Source organism: Gobius niger (genome assembly GCF_951799975.1).
Source record: "Gobius niger genome assembly, chromosome: 22".
Taxonomy (NCBI): Eukaryota; Metazoa; Chordata; class Actinopteri; order Gobiiformes; family Gobiidae; genus Gobius; species Gobius niger.
Window position 1 is genome coordinate 11,060,054 of NC_136873.1, and position 23,393 is coordinate 11,083,446.

General features: G+C 41.6%; 1 protein-coding gene across 1 annotated transcript in view; it reads left to right on the forward strand.

Annotated features, from left to right (window-relative positions):
- The window catches only part of usp19 (ubiquitin specific peptidase 19), a gene marked incomplete at its 5' end in the record, with an annotated part of 42,165 nt that overhangs the window by 12,865 nt on the left and 5,907 nt on the right, over window positions 1-23,393 (forward strand). The window contains 21 exon segments of the mRNA XM_079581211.1: window positions 1,143-1,460; window positions 2,505-2,600; window positions 2,788-3,037; window positions 3,864-4,020; window positions 5,086-5,273; window positions 7,050-7,129; window positions 7,131-7,283; window positions 9,183-9,372; window positions 9,562-9,695; window positions 10,981-11,139; window positions 11,210-11,320; window positions 13,462-13,572; window positions 13,647-13,748; window positions 13,827-13,967; window positions 15,059-15,177; window positions 15,246-15,389; window positions 17,297-17,592; window positions 19,187-19,294; window positions 19,381-19,597; window positions 19,703-19,855; window positions 21,496-21,662. Of these exon segments, the coding sequence (XP_079437337.1) occupies window positions 1,143-1,460; window positions 2,505-2,600; window positions 2,788-3,037; window positions 3,864-4,020; window positions 5,086-5,273; window positions 7,050-7,129; window positions 7,131-7,283; window positions 9,183-9,372; window positions 9,562-9,695; window positions 10,981-11,139; window positions 11,210-11,320; window positions 13,462-13,572; window positions 13,647-13,748; window positions 13,827-13,967; window positions 15,059-15,177; window positions 15,246-15,389; window positions 17,297-17,592; window positions 19,187-19,294; window positions 19,381-19,597; window positions 19,703-19,855; window positions 21,496-21,662 (3,394 nt within the window).

Consider the following 23,393-nt stretch of genomic DNA (forward strand, 5'->3'; position numbering starts at 1 on the left):
AACACTCGTCCCTTTAAGGGAGCTCCTCACTCATGGTACCAAACACTCACCCCTTTAAGGGAGCTCCTCACTCATGGTACCAAACACTCGTCCCTTTAAGGGAGCTCCTCACTCATGGTACCAAACACTCACCCCTTTAAGGAAGCTCTTAAAGCTGGCACTCGCTCATGGTACCACACTCACCCCTTTACGGGAGCTCCTCGCTCATGGTGCTCCTCGCTCATGGTACCACACACTCACCCCTTTAAGGGAGCTCCCACCTGAACCGAGCACATTTTCTCCAGTTTGGCTTTACCCCAATCCAAAAACTTCTGGAAAAAAGTTGTGAAAATAGCAACAAAACTGAGACGAAAACATTGACAAAAAATGAAAAAAAAAGTGAAATAAACCCCAAAAAAAGACAAAAAATTGACAAAAAAATGACAAATTTGACCAAAAAAATGACAAAAAATGACACTAAAAAAAGACAAAAAATTACCCAAAAAAAGACAAAAATGGACAAAAAAAGACAAAAAATGACAAAAAAATGACAAAAAAGACAAAAAATTACCCAAAAAAAGACAAAAATGGACAAAAAAATTACAAAAATGGACAAAAATGGACAAAAAAAGACAAAAAATGACAAAAAATTGACAAAAAAATGACAAATTTGACCAAAAAAATGACAAAAAATGACACAAAAAAAAGACAAAAAATGACCCAAAAAAAGACAAAAATGGACAAAAAAATTACAAAAATGTGACAAAAATGTGACAAAAAAGACACAAAAAATTACAAAAAATGTGACAAAAATATGATAAAAAAAAGTTACAAAGTGAGTTGAACCCCCCCCCCCAAAAAAGATGGAAAAAAATCTGAAGTGAGGAAAAAGATCCATTTACATGAGTTTTGTAGATCTTAGCTTTCACATGAGGCGTTACACTGGCCTACAGGATTTGGGTAAAGCTGAACTGGAGAAAAAGCTCTCGGTTCAGGCGGGAGTTAAGAGGTTAATGGGACACAGGGATTCATCTTATCTAATAATCCTTTTGTGACTTCGAGCCTGAGATTTATCCAGGAAGTGACTCAAATGGATTTTCTCTACATTAGATTTATCTCTGATCTGTTTTGTGTTTTCAAACTTTCCTCTGTGTTTCTTCCAGTCCAACAAAAAGAAAGAAGCCCCGCCGAACGAGCCGAGCGTTTCGAAGAAGGTCGCCCCCGCCGAGACGAGGGAGGAGCCTAAGCCGCGGCAGGCCACGCCCCCGCGGCCCTCCTCCCCCGCCCACAGCGAGGCGCGGCCCGGCGGCAAACCCAAACGCTGCCCCCACAGCCGGGCGGCGGCCGAGAAGGAGCCGGCCGGCGACGCCCCAGTCCGTCCAGACAACAAGACCGCGAGGGGAGGAGTCACAGCGAGGCAGAGGGAGACCGGCCCCGCCCCCCTGCAGCCGCCCGCCACACGGAGCGGTAACAACACTCAGGTCGGTGTCACATGTTAAGATGGCCGATGTATCGTAGATCAGGCCCTCAAGGTGATTTTGAGAAACATTATTACACAAATCTGAAAGTGCTTTAACATTTTTAAGGTTAAATACTGTCAATCATGCACAACTCTGGCATTTGTAGAAAGTGCACTGGAAAAAAATTATAAAAAATGATAGAAGGAATGACAGAAACCTACTTGGATTAAGAGAAAAGTTTTGGTTTAGATTTGGTCTGGTGTTAGATCAGATAAAACATCTTATCGCCAAAGGAACGAGTCATTATTCTCTCAACCCCTTAACTCCCACCTGAACAGAGCAGATTTTCTCAAAGAAATGACCAAAATGTTACAAAAAAATGACCAAAAAATGACCAAAAAATGACAAAAAAGTCAAAAAATGTGACAAAAATGTGATAAAAAGTTGATGAAAATGTGATAAAAAATTTATGAAAAATGACAAAAATGTGACAAAAAATGACAAAAAAATGTGATAAAAATTTGACCAAAAAATGACAAAAATGTGACTAACAATTACAAAAAATGACCAAAAAATGACAAAAAATGTGATAAAAATTGATGAAAAAATAAAACAAATGTGACAAAAAAATTTAAAAAAATGAACAAAAAAAATGTGATAAAAATTTGACCAAAAAGTGACAAAAATTCAACAAAAAAAAAAAAAAAATTCAACAAAAAGTGACAAAAATTCAACCAAAAAGTGACAAAAATTCAACCAAAATGTGACAAAAATTCAACAAAAACAAACAAAAAAAAAGACAAAAAATGACAAAAACTCAACCAAAAAGTGACAAAAAAATCAACAAAATGTGACAAAAACTCAACAAAAAATACATTTTTACGTTTTGATTAGGGTAAAGCCAAACTGGAGAAAATGGGATCCGTTCAGGTGGGAGTTAAGAGATTTAAAAAAAAGAAAAAAACACATTTAAAAAACACATAAACAACAAGACTCAAATGAAGAGTTCTGCTAAAACAGATCTGTGTGGAGTCCTGATCCGTAACGTGTTCTCTGTGTTCTCAGGTAACGGCGCCTCCAAACCCCGACGAGTGGACGACGCCATCACCACCAGAGGGCGCCGCGTCGACACAGGAACTGCCCGGCAGCGCCAGCCCAGAGGTGGGTTTATAGATTTATAATACTGTGTTTGTCTCCTGTGTTGAGAAATAAGAGAATAATTTTTTTGGGGGAAATGTTGAGAATGGGGAGACATTTTGGGAAATGTTAGGAAGAAAATAAATGTGGGAGAATTGCTGGGTTGCAGGTCTCCAGCACATGAGATATTAATTTGTGTCATTTTTTCCAGCCGCACATGAACGCTGCGGAAAACCCGGTTCCCCAGAGCGAGCGTGAGAGAAAGCCCGAGGAGGCTCCAGCGGAGGAGGCTCCAGCAGAGGAGGCTCCCGTGGAGGAGGCTCCAGCAGAGGAGGCTCCGGTGGAGGAGGCTCCGGGACAGGCCGAGGAGAGAGCCCCGTCCCCCAAACGGAGCAGCGACGGTGAGGAGAAGAGAGACCAGTCCAAAGAGGAGCCTCCTGCAGAGACGCTCAAACAAGAAGGTGCTTTTACTAAAGTAGATTTACATGATGACCTGGCACAGAGCCCCGGGGTTACAGCATAAGACCTGTGGCGTGTTGTGAGTGACCTGTGGCGTGTTGTGAGTGACCTGTGGCATTTTTGACACTTTTTTAAAATATTTTTTTTGTCATATTTTTGTAATTTTTTTGTCACTTTTTTTGTCACTTTTTGTATATTTTTTGTAAATTTGTTGTAATTTTTTTTGTCATTTTTGAAATCATTTTTTTGTCATATTTTTCTAATTTTTTTGTCTTTTTTTTGTCACTTTTTTTGTACATTTTTGACATTTTTAAAATATTTTATTGTCATTTTTGTAATTTCTTTGTCTTTTTTGTCACTTTTTTATACATTTTTGTGACATTTTTGTCAATTTTGTCAATTTTTTGTCAACTTTTTATCAACTGTTTGTGAGATTTTTGCCTCTTTTTCGTAAATTTTTCATACATTTTTTGTAAATGTTTTGTCATTTTTTGCCAATTTTTGTTATTTTTTTGGTCATTTTTTTGGTCATTTTTTTTGTAAATTTTTTGTCATTTTTTCTGATATTTTTGTCAATTTTGTCAATTTTTTGTCAACTTTGGCGTGTTGAGTGACCTGCGGCGTATTTTTTCGTGACCTGTGGCGTGTTGTTTCGTGACCTGTTACCTGTGGTGTGTTTCGTGACCTGTGGTGTGTTTCGTGACCTGTGGCGTGTTATTGCGTGACCTGTGGCGTGTTGTTTCGTGACCTGTGACCTGTTGCGTGACCTGTGGCGTGTTATTGCGTGACCTGTGGCGTGTTGAGTGACCTGTGGCGTGTTGTCCTCAGCCCCGGAGCAGATGGTGACGCTGGCGCTGGTGAAGAACGACTCGTACGAGAAGGGCACGGACCTGATGGTGGTGAACGTTTACCTGAAGGGCGTGTGCAGAGAGACGGCGCGCGTGCTGTTCCGGGAGCACGACTTCACGCTCATCTTCCAGACCAGGTACGGACGCCGCACACGCCGCACACGCCGCACACGCCGCACACGCCGCACACGCCGCACACGCCGCACACGCCACACGGGCAAAACCCAGGGGATAATATCTACTATCTCTCTCCCATTCTTTCTCAATGGTACATATGGATGCAGTACACGTTTTAGCCACCAGTGTCAAATTGGGGGCGCTGTTTCACTCCTTTCACATAGTTAAGGAAACACTTTTGTGGTGTTTCTGTGTTTTCCAACTTTTATTGCAAAGGTTGTTGTCGTCAGCAAAGGCACGTCTTAACCTCTTAACTCCCGCCGGAACCGAGAGCATTTTCTCCAGTTCGGCTTTACCCAAATCCTGTAGGCCAGTGTAACGCCTCATTTGAAAGCTGAGATCTACAAAACTCATATAAATGGAGCTTTTCCCTCATGTCATCAGATTTTTTTCCCATCATTTTTTGGGGATATTCAACTCATTTTTGTAACTTTTTGTCATTTTTTTTGTCACATTTTTGTCAAGTTTTTTGTAAATTCTTGGTAATTTTTTTGTACATTTTTTGTAATTTTTTTGTCTTTTTTGTCACTTTTTTGGTACATTTTTGTAAATTTTTTGTACATTTTTAATAATTTTTTGTGTGACATTTTTGTCTTTTTTTTGTCACTTTTTTGTCTTTTTTGGTACATTTTTGTCAATTTTGTCAATTTTTTGTCAACTTTTTGTAACATTTTTGTCAATTTGTCAATTTTTTGTCAATTTTTAGTCAACTTTTAGTGACATTTTTTCAATTTTGTCAATTTTTGTCAACTTTTTGTGACATTTTTGCCACTTTTTCGTACTTTTTTCATATTTTTTTGTCCATTATTGCCAATTTTTTGTCATTTTTTGGTCAATTTTTTCTGATATTTCTGTCAATTTATTTTTGTCAACTTTTTGTGACATTTTTGCCACTTTTTCGTACATTTTTTTGCCACCTTTTCGTAAAAAATTTTTGCCACTTTTTCATACATTTTTCATACACAATTCATGAATCCCACATAATGACGAGGTTCCTCACCACCTGTCGTCTCCGTTTCCTGCAGCGATGCCAACTTCCTGCGGCTGCACTCGGGCTGTGGCCCCAACACGGTGTTCAGGTGGCAGGTCAAACTCAGGAACCTGATCGAGCCCGAGCAGTGCAGCTACTCCTTCACCCCGTCCCGGCTGGACATCGCTCTGAAGAAGAGGCACAGCCAGCGCTGGGGCGGCCTGGAGGCGCCCGCCACACAAGGTCTGCTGCCGCGCTCCTGCTGATGCCCACACCAACACCTCCTTCTCCCCTCCTTCTCGCCTCTTTCTCCCTCCTTCTCCCCTCCTTCTCCCCTCCTTCTCCCCTCCTTCTCCCCTCCTTCTCCCCTCTTTCTCTCCTCTTTCTCTCCTCTTTCTCCCCTCCTTCTCCCCTCCTTCTCCCCTCCTTCTCCCCTCCTTCTCCCCTCCTTCTCCCCTCCTTCTCCCCTCCTTCTCCCCTCCTTCTCCCCTCCTTCTCCCCTCCTTCTCCCCTCCTTCTCCCCTCTTTTTCCCCTCCTTCTCCCCTCTTTCTCCCCTCCTTCTCCCCTCCTTCTCCCCTCCTTCTCCCCTCTTTCTCCCCTCCTTCTCCCCTCCTTCTCCCCTCTTTCTCCCCTCCTTCTCCCCTCCTTCTCCCCTCTTTCTCCCCTCCTCCTCCCCTCTTTCTCTTCTCTTTCTCCCCTCCTTCTCCCCTCCTTCTCCCCTCTTTCTCCCCTCCTCCTCCCCTCTTTCTCTTCTCTTTCTCCCCTCCTTCTCCCCTCTTTCTCCCCTCCTTCTCCCCTCCTTCTCCCCTCCTTCTCCCCTCTTTCTCCCCTCTTTCTCTCCTCCTTCTCCCCTCCTTCTCCCCTCTTTCTCCCCTCTTTCTCTCCTCCTTCTCCCCTCCTTCTCCCCTCTTTCTCCCCATCCTTCTCCCCTCTTTCTCCCCTCCTTCTCCCCTCCTTCTCGCCTCTTTCTCCCCTCCTTCTCCCCTCTTTCCCCCTCCTTCTCCCCTCCTTCTCCCCTCCTTCTCCCCTCTTTCTCCCCTCTTTCTCCCCTCCTTCTCCCCTCTTTCTCCCCTCTTTCTCCCCTCCTTTCCCCTCTTTCTCGCCTCCTTCTCCCCTCCTTCTCCCCTCCTTCTCCCCTCCTTCTCCCCTCTTTCTCCCCTCTTTCTCCCCTCCTTCTCCCCTCCTTCCTCCCTCCTTCTCCCCTCCTTCTCCCCTCTTTCTCCCCTCCTTCTCCCCTCTTTCTCCCCTCCTTCTCCCCTCCTTCTCCCCTCTTTCTCCCCTCCTTCTCCCCCTCCTTCTCCCCTCCTTCTCCCCTCCTCCCCCCCTCCTTCCCCCCTCCTTCCCCCCTCCTTCCCCCCTCCTTCTCCCCTCCTTCTCCCCTCTTTCTCCCCTCCTTCTCCCCTCCTTCTCCTCTCCTTCTCCCCTCCTTCTCGCCTCCTTCTCCCCTCCTTCTCCCCCTCTTTCTCCCCTCCTCCTCCCCTCCTTCTCTCTTCCTTCTCCCCTCCTTCTCCCCCTCCTTCTCCCCTCCTTCTCCCCTCCTTCTCCCCTCCTTCTCCCCTCCTTCTCCCTCCCCTTCTCCCCTCCTTCTCTCCTCATTCTCTCCTCATTCTCCCCTCTTTCTCCCCTCCTTCTCCCCTCCTTCTCCCCTCCTTCTCCCCTCCTTCTCCCCTCCTTCTCCCCTCCTTCTCGCCTCTTTCTCCCCTCCTCCTCCCCTCCTTCTCCCCTCCTTCTCCCCTCTTTCTCCCCTCCTTCTCCCCTCCTTCTCCCCTCCTTCCCCCCTCCTTCTCCTCTCTTTCTCCCTCCTTCTCCCCTCCTTCTCCCCTCCTTATCCCCTCTTTCTCCCCTCCTTCTCCACTCCTTCTCCCCTCCTTCTCCCCTCCTTCTCCCCTCTTTCTCCCCTCCTTCTCTCCTCCTTCTCTCCTCCTTTTCCCCTCCTTCTCCCCCCCCTCCTCCCCTCCTTCTCGCCTCACGCCCCTGCCGTGTTTCCTAACCACAAGCTCCTGTCTCCCCTGTTGAAGGTGCAGTGGGGGGTGCGAAGGTGGCCGTGCCTTCCAGCCCTGCCTGTTTGGAGAAGAGCCAGCCGGGCAGCAGCCAGCACCCCCCTGCCCCCGAGCGAGGAGCCCGCCCGGGGAGGAGAGGACAAGCCCAAAGCCCCTAAAGCCCCGCCCCCTCGCGTGGACGACGGCGGCCTGGACACGGTCGCTCCGCGCGGCGAACACCTGGCCATCAAGACGGAGCCGGCGGTTACCACGGTGAGGGAGGAGGCCTTGAATATATTTAACCTCTTAGCTCCCACCTGAACGGATCCCATTTTCTACAGTTTGGCTTTACCCCAATCAAAAAGCTTCTTGGGGAAAAAGCAACAAAAATGTGACAAAAATTCAACAAAAATGTGACAAAAATGTGACAAAAATGTGACAAAAATTCAACAAAAATTCAACAAAAATTCAACAAAAATTCAACAAAAAGTGACAAAAGTGACAAAAAATCAACAAAAATTCTACAAAAATGTGACAAAAATTCTACAAAAATGTGACAAAAACTCAACCTAAGAGTGACAAAAATTCAACAAATATGTGACAAAAATGTGACAAAAATGTGACAAAAAATTCAACAAAAATTCAACAAAAATTCAACAAAAATTCAACAAAAATGTGACAAAAATTCAACAAAAATTTGACAAAAATTCAACAAAAATGTGACAAAAAAATCAACAAAATTCGACAAAAATTCGACAAAAATTCGACAAAAATCCGACAAAAAAGTGACAAATGTAACAAAAATTCAGCAAGGGGTCGGCACTTATACGCTTTTGCTTCAGTCCACTCCCTTTGAGCTTCCATTAACTGTATGATTGTGAGACTCTGGAGAAAGAGAAAATGTTAATTGCTCAAATAAAACTACACAAACAAACGTCACAAAAATGTGACAAAAATTCAACCAAAATGTAACAAAAATTAAACAAAAAAATTACAAGAATTCAACAAAAATTAAACAAAAACTCAACAAAAAAATGATGAAAAGGTGGCAAAAATGTCACAAAAAATTGACAAAAAATTGACAAAAAAATTATGAAAAAATGAACATTTGACAAAAATTGACAAAAAATGTACTATTTGACAAAAATTACAAAAAAGTTACAAAAATTAGTTGAAAACCCCGCCAAAAAATGATGGAGAAAAAAATGTGATGACATGAGGAAAAAGATCAATTCAGATGAGTTTTGTAGGTCTTTCAAATGAGGCGTTACACTGGCCTACAGGATTTGGGTAAAGCTGAACTGTAGATAATGAGCTCAGTTAAGGTGGGGGTTAAGAGGTTAATTTGAGCAAGTCACTTTAACCCCTTAACTCCCACCTGAACCGAGCACATTTTCTCCAGTTTGGCTTTACCCCAATCCAAAAGCTTCTGGAAAAAAGCTGTGAAAATAGCAACAAAACTGAGACGAAAACAATGATGGAAATGTGACAAAAAAGCGAGAAAATTCAGACAAAAAATTGACAAAAAATGTACACAAATTTGACATGATGATGAAAAAGTGGCAAAAATGTCACAAAAAATTGACAAAAAAATGATGAAAAAATGATGAACATGTGACAAAAAAATGATGAAAAAATGATGAACATGTGACAAAAATTGGACAAAAAAATGATGAAAAAGTGGCAAAAAAGTCGCAAAAATAGACCCAAAAAAATTACGAAAAAATTGACAAAAATACGAAAAAATTTGACAAAAAAAATGGCAGAAAGTGACCAAAAAAATACAAAAAAATGATGAAAAAGTGGCAAAAACGTCACAAAAATTGACAAAAAAATTATGAAAAAATGATGAACATGTAACAAAAAGTGACAAAAAATGCACTATTTGACAAAAAAATTACAAAAAAATTACAAAATTTAGCTGAAACCCCCACAGAAAATGATAGAAAAAAAATTGGACGTGAGGAAAAAGATCCATTCAGATGAGTGTTGTAGATCTTAGCTTTCAAATGAGGTGTTACACTGGCCTGCAGGATTTGGGCAAAGCTGAACTGGAGAAAATGTAATTGGTTCAGGCGGGAGTTAAGAGGTTAATGGCGTCAGATTTGCCTGAAAGGCGCTGAAATGTCGTTTTAAAGTATTTGTAAAGTAAACCCCTGTCCGTGTGCGCAGCCGAAGCCCACCTGTATGGTGCAGCCCATGTCCCACGCCCCGGCCGTCAGCGAGTCTCGAGAGGAAGAGGAGGAGAGGAAGGTCTGCCTGCCCGGGTTCACCGGCCTGGTCAACCTGGGCAACACCTGCTTCATGAACTCCGTCATCCAGTCGCTGTCCAACACCCGGGAGCTCCGAGACTACTTCCACGGTGAGACCTGAGCTTCCACGGGTCTCCTGACGTTCTCCTCACGCTCTCCTGACGTTCTCCTCACGTTCTCCTCACGTTCTCCTGACGTTCTCCTCACGTTCTCCTGACGTTCTCCTCACGTTCTCCTGACGTTCTCCTCACGTTCTCCTCACGTTCTCCTGACGTTCTCCTGACGTTCTCCTGTTGCAGATCGAGCGTTTGAGTCGGAGATCAACTGTAATAACCCTCTGGGGACGGGAGGAAGGCTGGCCATCGGCTTCGCTGTGCTCCTCAGGGCTCTGTGGAAGGGAACGCACCACGCCTTCCAGCCCTCCAAGCTCAAGGTACCACCTGCTCAACCTGTCTCATTAGCACAATAATTACCGGACTATGAGTCGCACTTTTTTCATAGTTCGGCAGGGGGTTCGTCTTATACTCCAGACTGCCACTAGAGGGCACTGCGGGCTAATCGAGCAGCTTTTCATGTTCAGCTGTTGTAAACCAGATGTTGATTTGTAGGTAGTATTTACACTGTGTTCCTGACAACTTGGATCTATATCACAAATTATTGTTATAAGGAAGAGAACACGATACTGAGAGTACTTAAAAGGGGTGGGACTAGATAAGTTTACTTCCCCCTCTCCTTTTTAGACAGGGTAATGTAAAATGTGCAAAAGGTAGAACAAAATAGTTTGTCCTAAGATGTAAACCTGCCATGATTGAGCTCAATATGTTTGTGTTTTGTTAACCCCTTAACTCCCGCCTGAACCGAGCACATTTTCTCCAGTTTGGCTTTACCCCAATCCAAAAGCTTCTGGAGAAAAGGTGAGAAAATAGCAACAAAACTGAGACGAAAACAATGGTGGAAATGTGACAAAAAAGTGAGGAAAAATTGATGAAAAAGTGGCAAAAATGTCACAAAAATGTCACAAGAAATAAAAAAAAATATTTGACAAAAATGTGACGAAAATGTGACACAAAAAATGACTGAATTTTGTTGATTTTTTGTAATTTTTTGTTGAATTTTTGTCACATTTTTGCTGAATTTTTGTCACATTTTTGTTGAATTTTTGTCACTTTTTTGTTGAATTTTTGTCACATTTTTGTTGAATTTTTGTCACATTTTTGCTGAATTTTTGTCTTTTTTTGTTGAATTTTTGTCACAATTTTGTTGAATTTTTGTCACTTTTTTGTCACTTTTTGGTTGAATTTTTGTCACTTTTTGGTTGAATTTTTGTCACTTTTTTGTCACTTTTTGGTTTAATTTTTTGTTACTTTTTGGTTGAATTTTTGTCACAATTTTGTCACTTTTTGGTTGAATTTTTGTCTCATTTTTGTCACTTTTTGGTTGAATTTTTGTCTCATTTTTGTTCAATTTTTGTCACTTTTTGGTTGAATTTTTGTATCATTTTAGTTGAATTTTTGGTGCTTTTTTCTTTTTGATTGGGGTAAAGCCAAACTGGATAAAATGGGTTCCGTTCAGGTGGGAGTTCAGAGGTTTAACTTACAAGGCTTTTAATGCTCATCATCTGGGCCGGTCTGCTCCTCAGTGTCACAGATCGCTCTAAACCTTTTTATTTCTTCTATATTTATTTTTCAAATGGAGTAAATTATTTCTTTTCCCCGCAGGCGATCGTGGCGAGCAAAGCCAGCCAGTTCACGGGCTACGCGCAGCACGACGCGCAGGAGTTCATGGCCTTCCTGCTGGACGGACTTCACGAGGACCTGAACCGGATCCAGAACAAGCCGTACACGGAGACGGTGGACTCTGACGGGCGGCTGGACGAGGTGCGACCTCTGACCTCTGACCTCTGACCTCTGACCCTCTGACCCTCTAACGGCTCTGCGTGTTCCTCAGGTGGTGGCGGAGGAGGCCTGGCAGCGGCACAAGATGAGGAACGACTCCTTCATCGTGGATCTGTTTCAGGGACAGTTCAAGTCCAAGCTGGTCTGTCCCACCTGCTCCAAGGTACGTTCTGCTTTCTGTGTCCAGCTTCCTCCTGAACGCTGATCACTGGACTTTTCTACACTAAATATCCTCAGGTATAACACAGGCTACATTAAAATAAACAACACAGTAACTTCAGGCTCTGCGGGGCTAAAGCTAAAGCCCATGTGTTTCTTTGTCACTGCTTTTCTCTTCGTCTTAGAGCTCTAGTTTCTTATTCAGTCCTGGTTTAGTCCTGGTTTAGTCCTGGTTTAGTCCTGGTTTAGTCCTGGTTTAGTCCTGGTTTAGTCCTGGCTCAGACGCGGCTCTGCCATCTCTGATAACGACTGAAGTGGTAGTAAGTTATAGCTTTGCTCCGCTTTAGAAAACATCTGCATTTGTTCTGAAGGAGTTCAGGCTTTTTTAGACTCACTGTGGATCATTAATGGGCTTATGCACAGTGACCCCACGTGTTTCCGCCTGGACAGTAAACCAGACGCTGTCCTTCCTGTCCGTTATCTCTTCCCATTAAAAATGAGCAGGTCCCACAGAAATGAAGCCATAGCTTAGATTTGGTAAAGGACAGAGAGTAAAAGTTCAGATGTGACGGAGCAGGATAGAAAATATTACATGAGACATAACGACTTCACTGGAGGAAACTCCGTGTTCATAACGTGGATGTTTTTGTCTTGAAGCTAACGCGGCGAACACAAAATAAAAAAATAAAACTAGCGCAACGTTTTGAACGAGCCTGCGCAAAAAAGAATCGTCCTGTTAGTAGTTTAAATAATATTTAACATGTTATTGTTACTGAGAGATCTTGGCGTCATCCTTGATAAGAATATGTCTCTTGAACATCATGTCAGGCAGTTGGTCAAAAACTGCAACTTCCATCTGCGTAATTCAGCTGCAAGACTTCTGACCAGGACAAACAGAAGAGCCCACATCACACCTGTGTTGAAGTCCTTGCACTGGCTCCCTATTGAACATCGGGTTCAGTTTAAAATCTTGGTGCTGACCTTTCGAGCTCTACACGGTCAGGCTCCCACTTATACTGCGGACCTACTTAAACCCTACAACACGTCTCGAAACCTGAGGTCCTCTGGGCAGAACCTGTTGATGGTTCCACGAACACACTTTAAAACCCGGGGAGAAACCGCTCCTTCAAAGCCTTTGGAATAAACTTCCTCTTGACTTGCGTTCATTGGAGTCAGCAGCTGCCTTCAAAAAGCACCTAAAAACCATCTGTTTGAGAAAGCATTTGAGTCCGGCTGATGCAATACTGACACCACTTGTATAATGAATGCTGAATTTTGAATTATTGCAATGAATATGCTGTTTTATAATTATGTTTTAACACTGTGAAGCGCTTTGTGACTCTGTGTCTGTGAAAGGCGCTGTACAAATAAAGTTTACTTACTTACTTACTTATATTATCATCTTTCAACACTAGCCTTTAGCTCTAAGATAAAAGCTCCGCCCCTCACGAGCGCTGGCGTTTCCTTTGGGGCAGATTCACAGTGAACATGATGTTTGTGACACGTTTCTGTGACTCCATCTGTAACTCGTCCTTAACCAGAGCCTGAGCTTCTCTATATTTGTGTGGGACCTGCTAATTGTGAATGTAAACGATCGGCGACAGGAAGTCCAGCTCTGGCTGACGTCATGTGGGGAAACTGTGCAGAAGCCTATTGACGTCTGAAGAGAAAAAAGACAGAATGTTACCACCGCCCCCTACTGGAGCTTTACAGTCGGAACCAAGTGAGCTCTACCGATATCTGATCCCAGTATCGGTACGATGCATCCCTAATCTAATTCCTGATGAATTTATTGAGCTTTAAAGGGGACTGTGCAGAGTTTAAACATGTTAAAACTAAGTATGTTCCTCCCCTACATGTTCAGCCATGTCCTAATGTGTGGAAGGAGCAAACTGCCTCTGAAATCCTGCACTGTCGCTCAGAAAGGGGTTTATTCGATGCTTAATATAGAAACTGCAGTTACACATAAGACCTGAAACCTACATTTTTACACTCATAACTTTATTTCAAAACTAAACCAGATCCAAAATCCCAATGAGCAAATCTCTGTAACTAATATAATAAAGTTGAATAGAAATGTAATAATATGTCACATGATGAACCCTGTATTTGACCCTGTGATGTAATGACCCTCCTCTGTCACAGGTGTCCATTACCTTCGACCCGTTCCTGTACCTGCCCGTCCCGCTGCCGCAGAAGCAGAAGGTTCTGTCCGTCTTCTACTTCGCCAAGGAGCCCCACAAGAAACCCGTGAAGGTACAGGGACGCCACGGGGGGCGGGGCCGAGGAAAACGATCCGAACTAACCAGACGTTTCTCTCTGTGTTTCAGTTCCTGGTGAGCGTGAGCAAAGACAACTCCAGCACGGCCGAGGTCCTGGAGTCCGTGTCCCGCAGCGCCAGGGTGAAGGCGGAGAACCTGCGGCTGGCGGAGGTGAGGGGTGGCTCAGGGGTCGCACACGCCTCGCACACGCCTCGCACACGCCTCAGACTCTGCGCTCTGTCTTCGCAGGTGTCCAAGTGCCGGTTCCAGCGCCTGCTCCCGCCCTCGCACTCCCTGGACACGGTGTCGCCGTCGGACACGCTGTTCTGCTTCGAGGTGCTGTCCCGGGACATGGCCAAAGAGCGCGTGGTGGAGCTGCGCGTGCACCAGGTGAGATCTCGGCGTTCCGGAGCTTGTGTCGCTCTTCCTGAAGCAGATGCTCGGAAACATCTGCGTCGGAGCCTCTGTCAGTAACACCTGCTCACGTGACTGTCTCATAAACTGCTTCTCTCTGTGAGTTTTATAATCCTGTCTCAGAGTGTCTCACTGAGCTGCCTTTAGCGGCGTCAGGGACCCATAAAATGAAAATGAAAAAAAAATGGGAAAAGCAAGTGGAAAGATTAGTGTACATTTGGGGACAAATTTGGGGGAAAAATTGTGGCAAATGTGGGGAAAATTGGGAATAAACACATTTAACCCCTTAACTCCCACCTGAACCGAGCACATTTTCTCCAGCTTTACCCCAATCCAAAAGCTTCTGGAAAAAAGCAACAAAACTGAGACGACAACAATGATGGAAATGTGACAAAAATATGACAAAATGTGACAAAGTGACAAAAAAGTGACAAAAAAGTGACAAAAAAGTGACAAAAAAGTGACAAAAAAGTTACAAAAAAATGACAAAAATGTGACAAAAAAATGACAAAAAAGTGACAAAAAAGTGACAAAAAAGTGACAAAAATGTGACAAAAAAGTGACAAAAATGTGACAAAAAAATGACAAAAATGTGACAAACAAATGACAAAAAAGTGACAAAAATGTGACAAAAAAATGACAAAAAAATGACAAAAAAGTGACAAAAATGTGACAAAAAAGTGACAAAAATGTGACAAAAAACTAGCGAAAAAATGACAAAAATGTGACAAAAAATGACAAAAATGTGATAAAAAACTAGCGAAAAAATGACAAAAATGTGACAAAAATGTGACCAAAAAATGACAAAACCTCAAATAAATGATAATGAGTAAAAATTAACCAATATTTTTCAATACTTATCTACTGAAAACATGCTAGAATCACGACCCAAGTCTGTCAGAATGAGTTCTCCGTCATGATTTCAGCTTTTTAGGGTTTTTAAATGACAATAACTACATTTGACAGTCTGCATGTGCTGTCATCCTCAAAGGGGGCGGCGGGTTTGCTACGTCCTCGTTGTTGATGTGTAAATAACGCTTTGTGAACATGTTTGTGGTTTTGTGCAGAAACTCCAGGTCCCGAACATCCCCATCTCCAAGTGCGCGGCGTGTCTGAAGCCGCCCGTGTCTGAGGACGACAAGCTGAAGAGATGCACTCGCTGCTACCGGGTCGGCTACTGCAACCAGTGAGTGTCCCTGACCCCCTGACCCCCTGACCCCCTGACCCCTGACCCTGACTCTGCTCTGTCCGCAGGGTGTGTCAGAAAACACACTGGCCCAACCACAAGGCGCTGTGTCGGCCGCACACGGAGCTGGTGGGGCTGCCCTTCATCGTCAGCGTCCCAGAGTCCAGGCTGAACCACGGCCGCCTCACGCAGCTGCTGGAGGGGTACTCCCGGTACGAGCTCTCTGCAACACGCCACACACGCTGCACACGCTCTCTACAACACGCCACACACGCTACACACGCTCGGTTACATTCCTTTGAAAGCACCGTTCTGCTCTCACAAAACCACATCTTATAGTAGAAGCTTTTGTTCATCCTTCACCTCTTACTTCCTGCTTTAACCGCTTAACTCCCGCCTGAACCGAGAGCATCTTTTTCCTCACGTCATCAGATTTTTCTCTATCGTTTTTTTGTTGGATATTCAACTCATTTTTTGTCACATTTTTGTCAATTTTTGTATGTTTTTGTCAATTTTTTGTCACATTTTTGTAATTTTTTTTGGTCAATTTTTTATCACATTTTTATCACATTTTTTGGCATTTTTTCGTCATTTTTTGTAATTTTTTTGTCAAATTTTTATCACGTATTTATCACATTTTTGTCACATTTTTTCGTCACATTTTTTGTAATTTTTTCGTCATTTTTTGTAATTTTTTTGTCTAATTTTTATCACATTTTTATCACATTTTTATCACATTTTTGTCACATTTTTGTCATTTTTTGTTATTTTTTGTCCAATTTTTATCACGTTTTTGTCACATTTTTTCGTCATTTTTTGTCATTTTTTTGTCAAATTTTTATCACATTTTTGTAATAATAATAATAATACATCAGACTTGTGTAGTGCTTTTTTGGACACTCAAAGACGCTTTACATGGGGGATAAAACAAAACAAAAAGGGGGGTTTAGGAAAAAGCTAGTTTGAACAGGTGGGTTTTGATACTGATTTGAAGGTTGGTGAGTCAGAGTTTCTAATGGGCTGTGGGAGTGAGATCCAGAGGGCGGGGGCGGCGATGGCGAAGGCTCGGTCCCCCCAAGGTCCGGCGGTTTGTGCGGGTGATGGGAGTGAGGCGGTTGGAGTCGGCTGAGCGGAGCCGGCGGGTGGGTTGGTGTTGTTGCAGGAGCTCAGTGAGAGAGGGCGGGGCCAGGTTATGGAGAGACTTGTAGGTGAGGAGGAGGAGCTTGTACTGAATTTTTTGTAATTTTTTTTGTCACATTTTTATCACATTTTTATCACATTTTTATCACATTTTTTCACATTTTTTCACATTTTTTCACATTTTTTCGTCATTTTTTGTCATTTGTTTGTCAAATTTTTATCACGTATTTATCACATTTTTGTCACATTTTTTCGTCAAATTTTTATCACATTTTTGTCACATTTTTTCACATTTTTTGTAATTTTTTCGTCATTTTTTCGTCATTTTTTTGTCTAATTTTTATCACATTTTTATCACATTTTTGTCACATTTTTGTCATTTTTTGTTATTTTTTGTCCATTTTTTATCACATTTTTGTAATTTTTTTGTCCATTTTTATCACATTTTTGTAATTTTTTTGTCCATTTTTATCACATTTTTGTAATTTTTTTGTCCATTTTTTATCACATTTTTGTAATTTTTTTGTCCATTTTTTATCACATTTTTGTCACATTTTTTCACATTTTTTGTAATTTTTTCGTCATTTTTTGTAATTTTTTCGTCATTTTTTGTAATTTTTTTGTCAAATTTTTGTCACATTTTTATCACATTTATCATCAAATTTTTGTCATTTTTGTGTCATTTTTGCCACTTTTTCATCAATTTTTCGTCACTTTTTTGCCAATGTTTTCTCACTTTTTTGTCACATTTCCATCATTGTTTTCGTCTCAGTTCTGTCGCTATTTTCTCACCTTTTTTCCAGAAACTTTTGGATTGGGGTAAAGCCAAACTGGAGAAAATGTGCTCGGTTCAGGTGGGGAAGTTAAGGGTTAAACAAGCGCATTTTCTCCAATTCGGCTTTACCCAAATCTTAGGGCTTTTTGATGCCTATCGGCCACGAACCAGCCCAGCCCTTCACCCGCTGCTCCGTCTGTGCAGGTTCTCCGTGAACGTCTTCCAGCCTCCGTTCCAGTCGGGACGCTTGTCTCCGGAGAGCTCGCAGTCCCGCGCCGACCTGCCGCCCCCGTCCGTGCCGTCGGAGGGCTCGGAGGACGAGGCGGCGGCGGGGGAGACGGCGGGGGACGCGGGAGCGGCCTCCGCCCTCGCCTCCTCCCCCTCTCTGCCCTCGCTCTCCTCCACCGCAGACTCGGGCTTCTCTGAACCCGCCTCCTGCTGCTCCAGCGACCCCCACGCCGAGAAGGAGACGTCCTGTGAGAAGGCGGTGAGGCCAGAAGGTAAGTTCTCACGGGCAGTGCTGGGAGTAGCTAGTTTGTCAAGATCATTCATGCGTTTATCGTTACTGTGATTTAAATTAGGGATGCACCGATACCAGTATTCTGACGCCGTTTTATGCCCAGGGGTTTATTCATCTGAAAAAGTAACCCAGCAACTAAAATGTCCTCGGTACTTAAATCAAAGTACTCGTATCGGTTCTAGAGAAAGTGGTATCGGTGCATCCCTAATGTAAGGTTAGCTCACACTACACGACTTTTATGTGGGTTAACCTCTTAACTCCCACCTCAACATGTTTTCTCCAAATTCTCCAAATCTAAAAGCTTCTTCAAAACAGAAGCAAAAAACGAGAAGAAAATGTGGATGTAAACGCAACAAAAAAAGCTAAAAAGTGACCAAAAAAAGTGACAAAAATGACAAAAACTCAACAAAAAAGTGACAAAAATCCAGCAAAAAAAAGACAAAAACTCAACAAAAAGGTGACAAAAATCCAGCAAAAAAGTGACAAAAATCCAGCAAAAAAAATACAAAAATCCAGCAAAAAAGTGACAAAAATCCAGCAAAAAAATGACAAAAATCCATCAAAAAAAGTGACAAAAATCCAGCAAAAAAATGACAAAAATCCAGCAAAAAAAATGACAAAAATCCAGCAAAAAAATGACAAAAATCTAGCAAAAAAAATGACAAAAATCCAGCAAAAAAATGACAAAAATCCAGCAAAAAAAATGACAAAAATCCAGCAAAAAAATGACAAAAATCTAGCAAAAAAATGACAAAAATCCAGCAAAAAAATGACAAAAATCTAGCAAAAAAAATGACAAAAATCCAGCAAAAAAATGACAAAAATCCAGCAAAAAAATGACAAAAATCCAGCAAAAAAAGTGACAAAAATCCAGCAAAATCTGACAAAAATCCAGCAAAAAAGTGACAAAAATCCAGCAAAATCTGACAAAAATCCAGCAGAAAAATGACAAAAATCTAGCAAAAAAAGACACAAATCCAGCAGAAAAATGACAAAAATCCAGCAAAAAAAGTGACAAAAATCCAGCAAAAAAAAGACTAAAATCCAGCAGAAAAATTTAGAGTTGTTGTGATCTTATTTTTTCTTTGTCTAAAGCTGAAGAAGATTCAAAAAGTTTTTCTTTCTTGTTACAAGAAAAATTATCATGTTTTTAGCAAATTTATCTGAACAGATTTTATTTCCTAAAATCAGATTTTTTTTCTCAAGAAAACTTTGCTCAGTGAGACATTATTACTTTTTAGTGAAAAAATAAGAACTTATTTCTTAAAGTAAGACATTTTTTACTTGCTTAGAATCCACTTTTTGCAGTGTATCTCATTGGCAATTTTACTTTCTTATTTCAAGTGAGATTTACCCTAGAACTGGTCTGAAATGTCCTCAAACAAGCAAAGTAAACTTGGTCCGATCAGGAAAAGTGTCTAAATGAGTGAAAACCGCTCAAAACAAGAAACATTTCCTCAATTCAAGTGATATTTGTAGATTTTTGTAGTGTATAGACTCTTTTTGGCTCGAGGTGTTTGCTCAAGCGCGTTCTCCCCCGTCTAAACCATCTGACGTGCTCGTGTCCTCCTCAGCCGCAGTGACGGGATACCAGCAGTCGAGCGAGCAGTCGGGCCACCTCAGCCAGTTCTACATCTCCATCGTCGACGCCAACAACAAGGAGCAGCGTCTGGAGGAGAGAGGTACGAGTTACACCTGAGACGGATCTGTCTGACCCCCAGTTCTGGATTAACCCGCCCTGTCCCTCCGTCCCGCTGTGTCCCTGCAGAGGACGGGCTCCTGGAGCTGTCCGACGAGGCGTCTCTGGAGCTGGTGTGGAAGAACAACGAGCGCCTGAAGGAGTACGTCCTGGTCAGCTCCAAAGACCTGGACTTCGAGGACGACCCGGGCTCCCTCAGCGAGACGTCCCGGGCCGGGCACTTCAGCCTGGAGCAGTGCCTCAACCTGTTCACCAAGCCGGAGGTGCTGGCGCCCGAGGAGGCCTGGTAACGGAGCACGCTTTTGCACTTTTATACAGATGTTTGAAGACGCAGAGGAGGAGGATCTTCTCTTCCTAAAACCTTAAAAATATTGATTGTTTTGTGTTTCAGGTACTGCCCCAAGTGTCAGCAGCACCGAGAGGCGTCCAAGCAGCTGCTCCTGTGGCGTCTGCCCAACGTCCTCATCATCCAGCTCAAGCGCTTCTCCTTCAGGAGCTTCATCTGGAGAGACAAGATCAACGACATGGTGGACTTCCCCGTCAGGTATTCACTGTCCGAGAGGCGGAGGCGGAGTCTGAGAGGAGGAGGGAGTCTAAAATTTAAAAAAAATAAAAGAAAAATCCTGCAAAAAAAGACAAAAATCCAACAAAAAAATGAAAAAAAAATCCAGCAAAAAATCGAAAAAAATCCAGCAAAAAAAGAGAAAAAAAGACGAAAAAAAAGACGAAAAAAAAGACAAAAAAGACAAAAATCCTGAAAAAAAGACAAAAATCCTGAAAAAAATGACAAAAATCCAGCAAAAAAATGACAAAAATCCAGCAAAAAAGTGACAAAAATCCAGCAAAAAAATGACAAAAATCCAGCAAAGAAAATGACAAAAATCCAGCAAAAAAATGACAAAAATCCAGCAAAAAAATGACAAAAATCCAGCAAAGAAAATGACAAAAATCCAGCAAAAAAGGACAAAAATCCAGCAAAGAAAATGACAAAAATCCAGCAAAAAAGTGACAAAAATCAAGCAAAAAAAGACAAAAATCCAGCAAAAAAAGACAAAAATCCAACAAAAAAAAAGACAAAAATCCAGCAAAAAAATGACAAAAATACAGAAAATAATGACAAAAATCCAGCAAAAATAATGACAAAAATCCAGCAAAAAAATGACAAAAATCCAGCAAAAAAAATGACAAAAATCCAGCAAAAAAAGAGAAAAATCCAGCAGAAAAAATGACAAAAATCCATCAAAATATGACAAAAATCCAGCAAAAAAAAGACAAAAATCCAACAAAAAAAAAGACAAAAATCCAGCAAAAAAATGACAAAAATCCAACAAAAAAATGACAAAAATCAAGCAAAAAAAGAGAAAAATCCAGCAAAATAATGACAAAAATCCAGCAAAAATAATGACAAAAATCCAGCAAAAAAAATGACAAAAATCCAGCAGAAAAAATGACAAAAATCCATCAAAATATGACAAAAATCCAGCAAAAAAAAGACAAAAATCCAGCAAAAAAAGACAAAAATCCAGCAAAAAAAGACAAAAATCCAACAAAAAAAAAGACAAAAATCCAGCAAAAAAATGACAAAAATACAGAAAATAATGACAAAAATCCAGCAAAAAAATGACAAAAATCCAGCAAAAAAAATGACAAAAATCCAGCAAAAAAAGAGAAAAATCCAGCAAAATAATGACAAAAATCCAGCAAAAATAATGACAAAAATCCAGCAAAAAAATGACAAAAATCCAGCAAAAAAAATGACAAAAATCCAGCAAAAAAAATGACAAAAATCAGGGTGTAGGGAGTCTGAGAGGCAGAGGGTGAAGTCTAAAAGCAACTGGTCAGAAGAGCTCCATGTTCTGCCCGAGTCTGCAAACAAGTCACTTTAAAAATAAGCTGCCAGATCATGAAGAGATTTAGAAAGAAGGAGTATCATTTTAATCCAGAGCCAGTGGAGAAGTCTGGTCCCTGTGAGCAGACGAGCTCCGCACTCTGGTCTCACTGTAGTCAAGGCCATAATATAATGAATCACAGAGACAGAGACAACATTAAAGGAAGTGCCTTCGTCGTTTCAGCTCAAACAAATGAAACTAATTTAAATGAAGCGTGACCTGAAGTGGAGAAGATCCCGAACACCGACCTGTTTTTGTTTCACATTAATCTAAACCTGTGACCTTTGCCCCTCAGGAACCTGGACCTGAGTCAGTTCTGCATCGGGCAGAAGGACGAGCTGCAGCAGCCGCCGGTGTACGACCTGTACGCCGTGATCAACCACTACGGCGGGATGATCGGCGGCCACTACACGGCCTACGCCCGCCTGCCCAGCGACAAGAACAGCCAGCGCAGCGACGTGGGTCAGTCACCGCCGCCATTTTACACACTTTGTTTTTACCAAGTTGACCAAAACAGCTGCAGATCTGTTCGATGTTTGAGATTTAAACCCTCTCGGGAGTCTGAGAGGCGGAGGGAGTCTAAAATTCAACAGCATTTTTTTAAAAATCCAGCAAAAAAGTGACAAAAATCCAGCAAAAAATGACAAAAAAACAGCAAAAAATGACAAAAAAACAGCAAAAAAAGTGACAAAAATCCAACAAAAAAGTGACAAAAATCCAACAAAAAATGACAAAAAAACAGCAAAAAATGACAAAAAAAACAGCAAAAAAAAGACAAAAATCCAGCAAAAAATGACAAAAAATCCAGCAAAAAAAATGACACAAAACCAGCAAAAAAATGACACAAAATCCAGCAAAAAAATGACACAAATCCAGCAAAAAAAGACAAAAATTCAGCAAAAAAATCCGAAAAAAAAGACACAAATTCAGCAAAAAAATGACAAAAATCCAGCAGAAAAATGACAAAAATTCAACAAACTTTTTTAAAAAAAACAGCAAAAAAGTGACAAAAATCCAGCAGAAAAAATGACAAAAATCCAGCAAAAAAATGACACAAATCCAGCAAAAAAAAGACAAAAATTCAGCAAAAAAATCCCAAAAAAAAGACACAAATTCAGCAGAAAAATGACAAAAATTCAACAAACTTTAAAAAAAAAACAGCAAAAAAATCCCAAAAAATGACAAAAATCCAGCAAAAAAATGACACAAATCCAGCAAAAAAAAGACAAAAATTCAGCAAAAAAATCCGGAAAAAAAGACACAAATTCAGCAAAAAAAATGACAAAAATCCAGCAAAAAAATGTCAAAAATCCAGCAAAAAAATCACAAAAATCCAGCAAAAAAGTGACAAAAATCCAGCAAAAAAGTGACAAAAATCTAGCAAAAAATCACAAAAATCCAGCAAAAAAAATGACAAAAATCCAGCAAAAAAATCACAAAAATCCAGATTTTTTTTTTTTAAATCCAGCAAAAAAATGACAAAAATCCAGATTTTTTTTTTTTATATCCAGCAAAAAAATGACAAAAATCCAGATTATTATTTTTTTTAATCCAGCAAAAAAGTGACAAAAATCCAGCAAAAAAATAAAATAAAATCCAGCAGAAAAAATGACAAAAATCCAGCAGAAAAAATGACAAAAATCAGGGTGTAGGGAGTCTGAGAGGAGGAGGGAGTCTGAGAGTCGTGTTTTCAGGATGGCGTCTGTTCGATGTTTCAGATCTAAACCCTCTTTTGTTTTCAGGATGGCGCCTGTTCGATGTTTCAGATCTAAACCCTCTCTCGTGTTTTCAGGATGGCGTCTGTTCGATGTGTGAGATCTAAACCCCCTCTCGTGTTTTCAGGATGGCGTCTGTTCGATGTCTGTGATCTAAACCCTCTTTTGTTTTCAGGATGGCGCCTGTTCGATGTTTCAGATCTAAACCCTCTTTTGTTTTCAGGATGGCGTCTGTTCGATGTGTGATATTTAAACCTCTCGTGTTTTCAGGATGGCGCCTGTTCGATCTAAACCCTCTCGTGTCGTGTTTTCAGGATGGCGTCTGTTCGATGTTTCAGATCTAAACCCCCTCTCGTGTTTTCAGGATGGCGCCTGTTCGATCTAAACCCTCTCGTGTTTTCAGGATGGCGCCTGTTCGATGTCTGTGATCTAAACCCTCTCTCGTGTCTCGTGTTTTCAGGATGGCGCCTGTTCGATC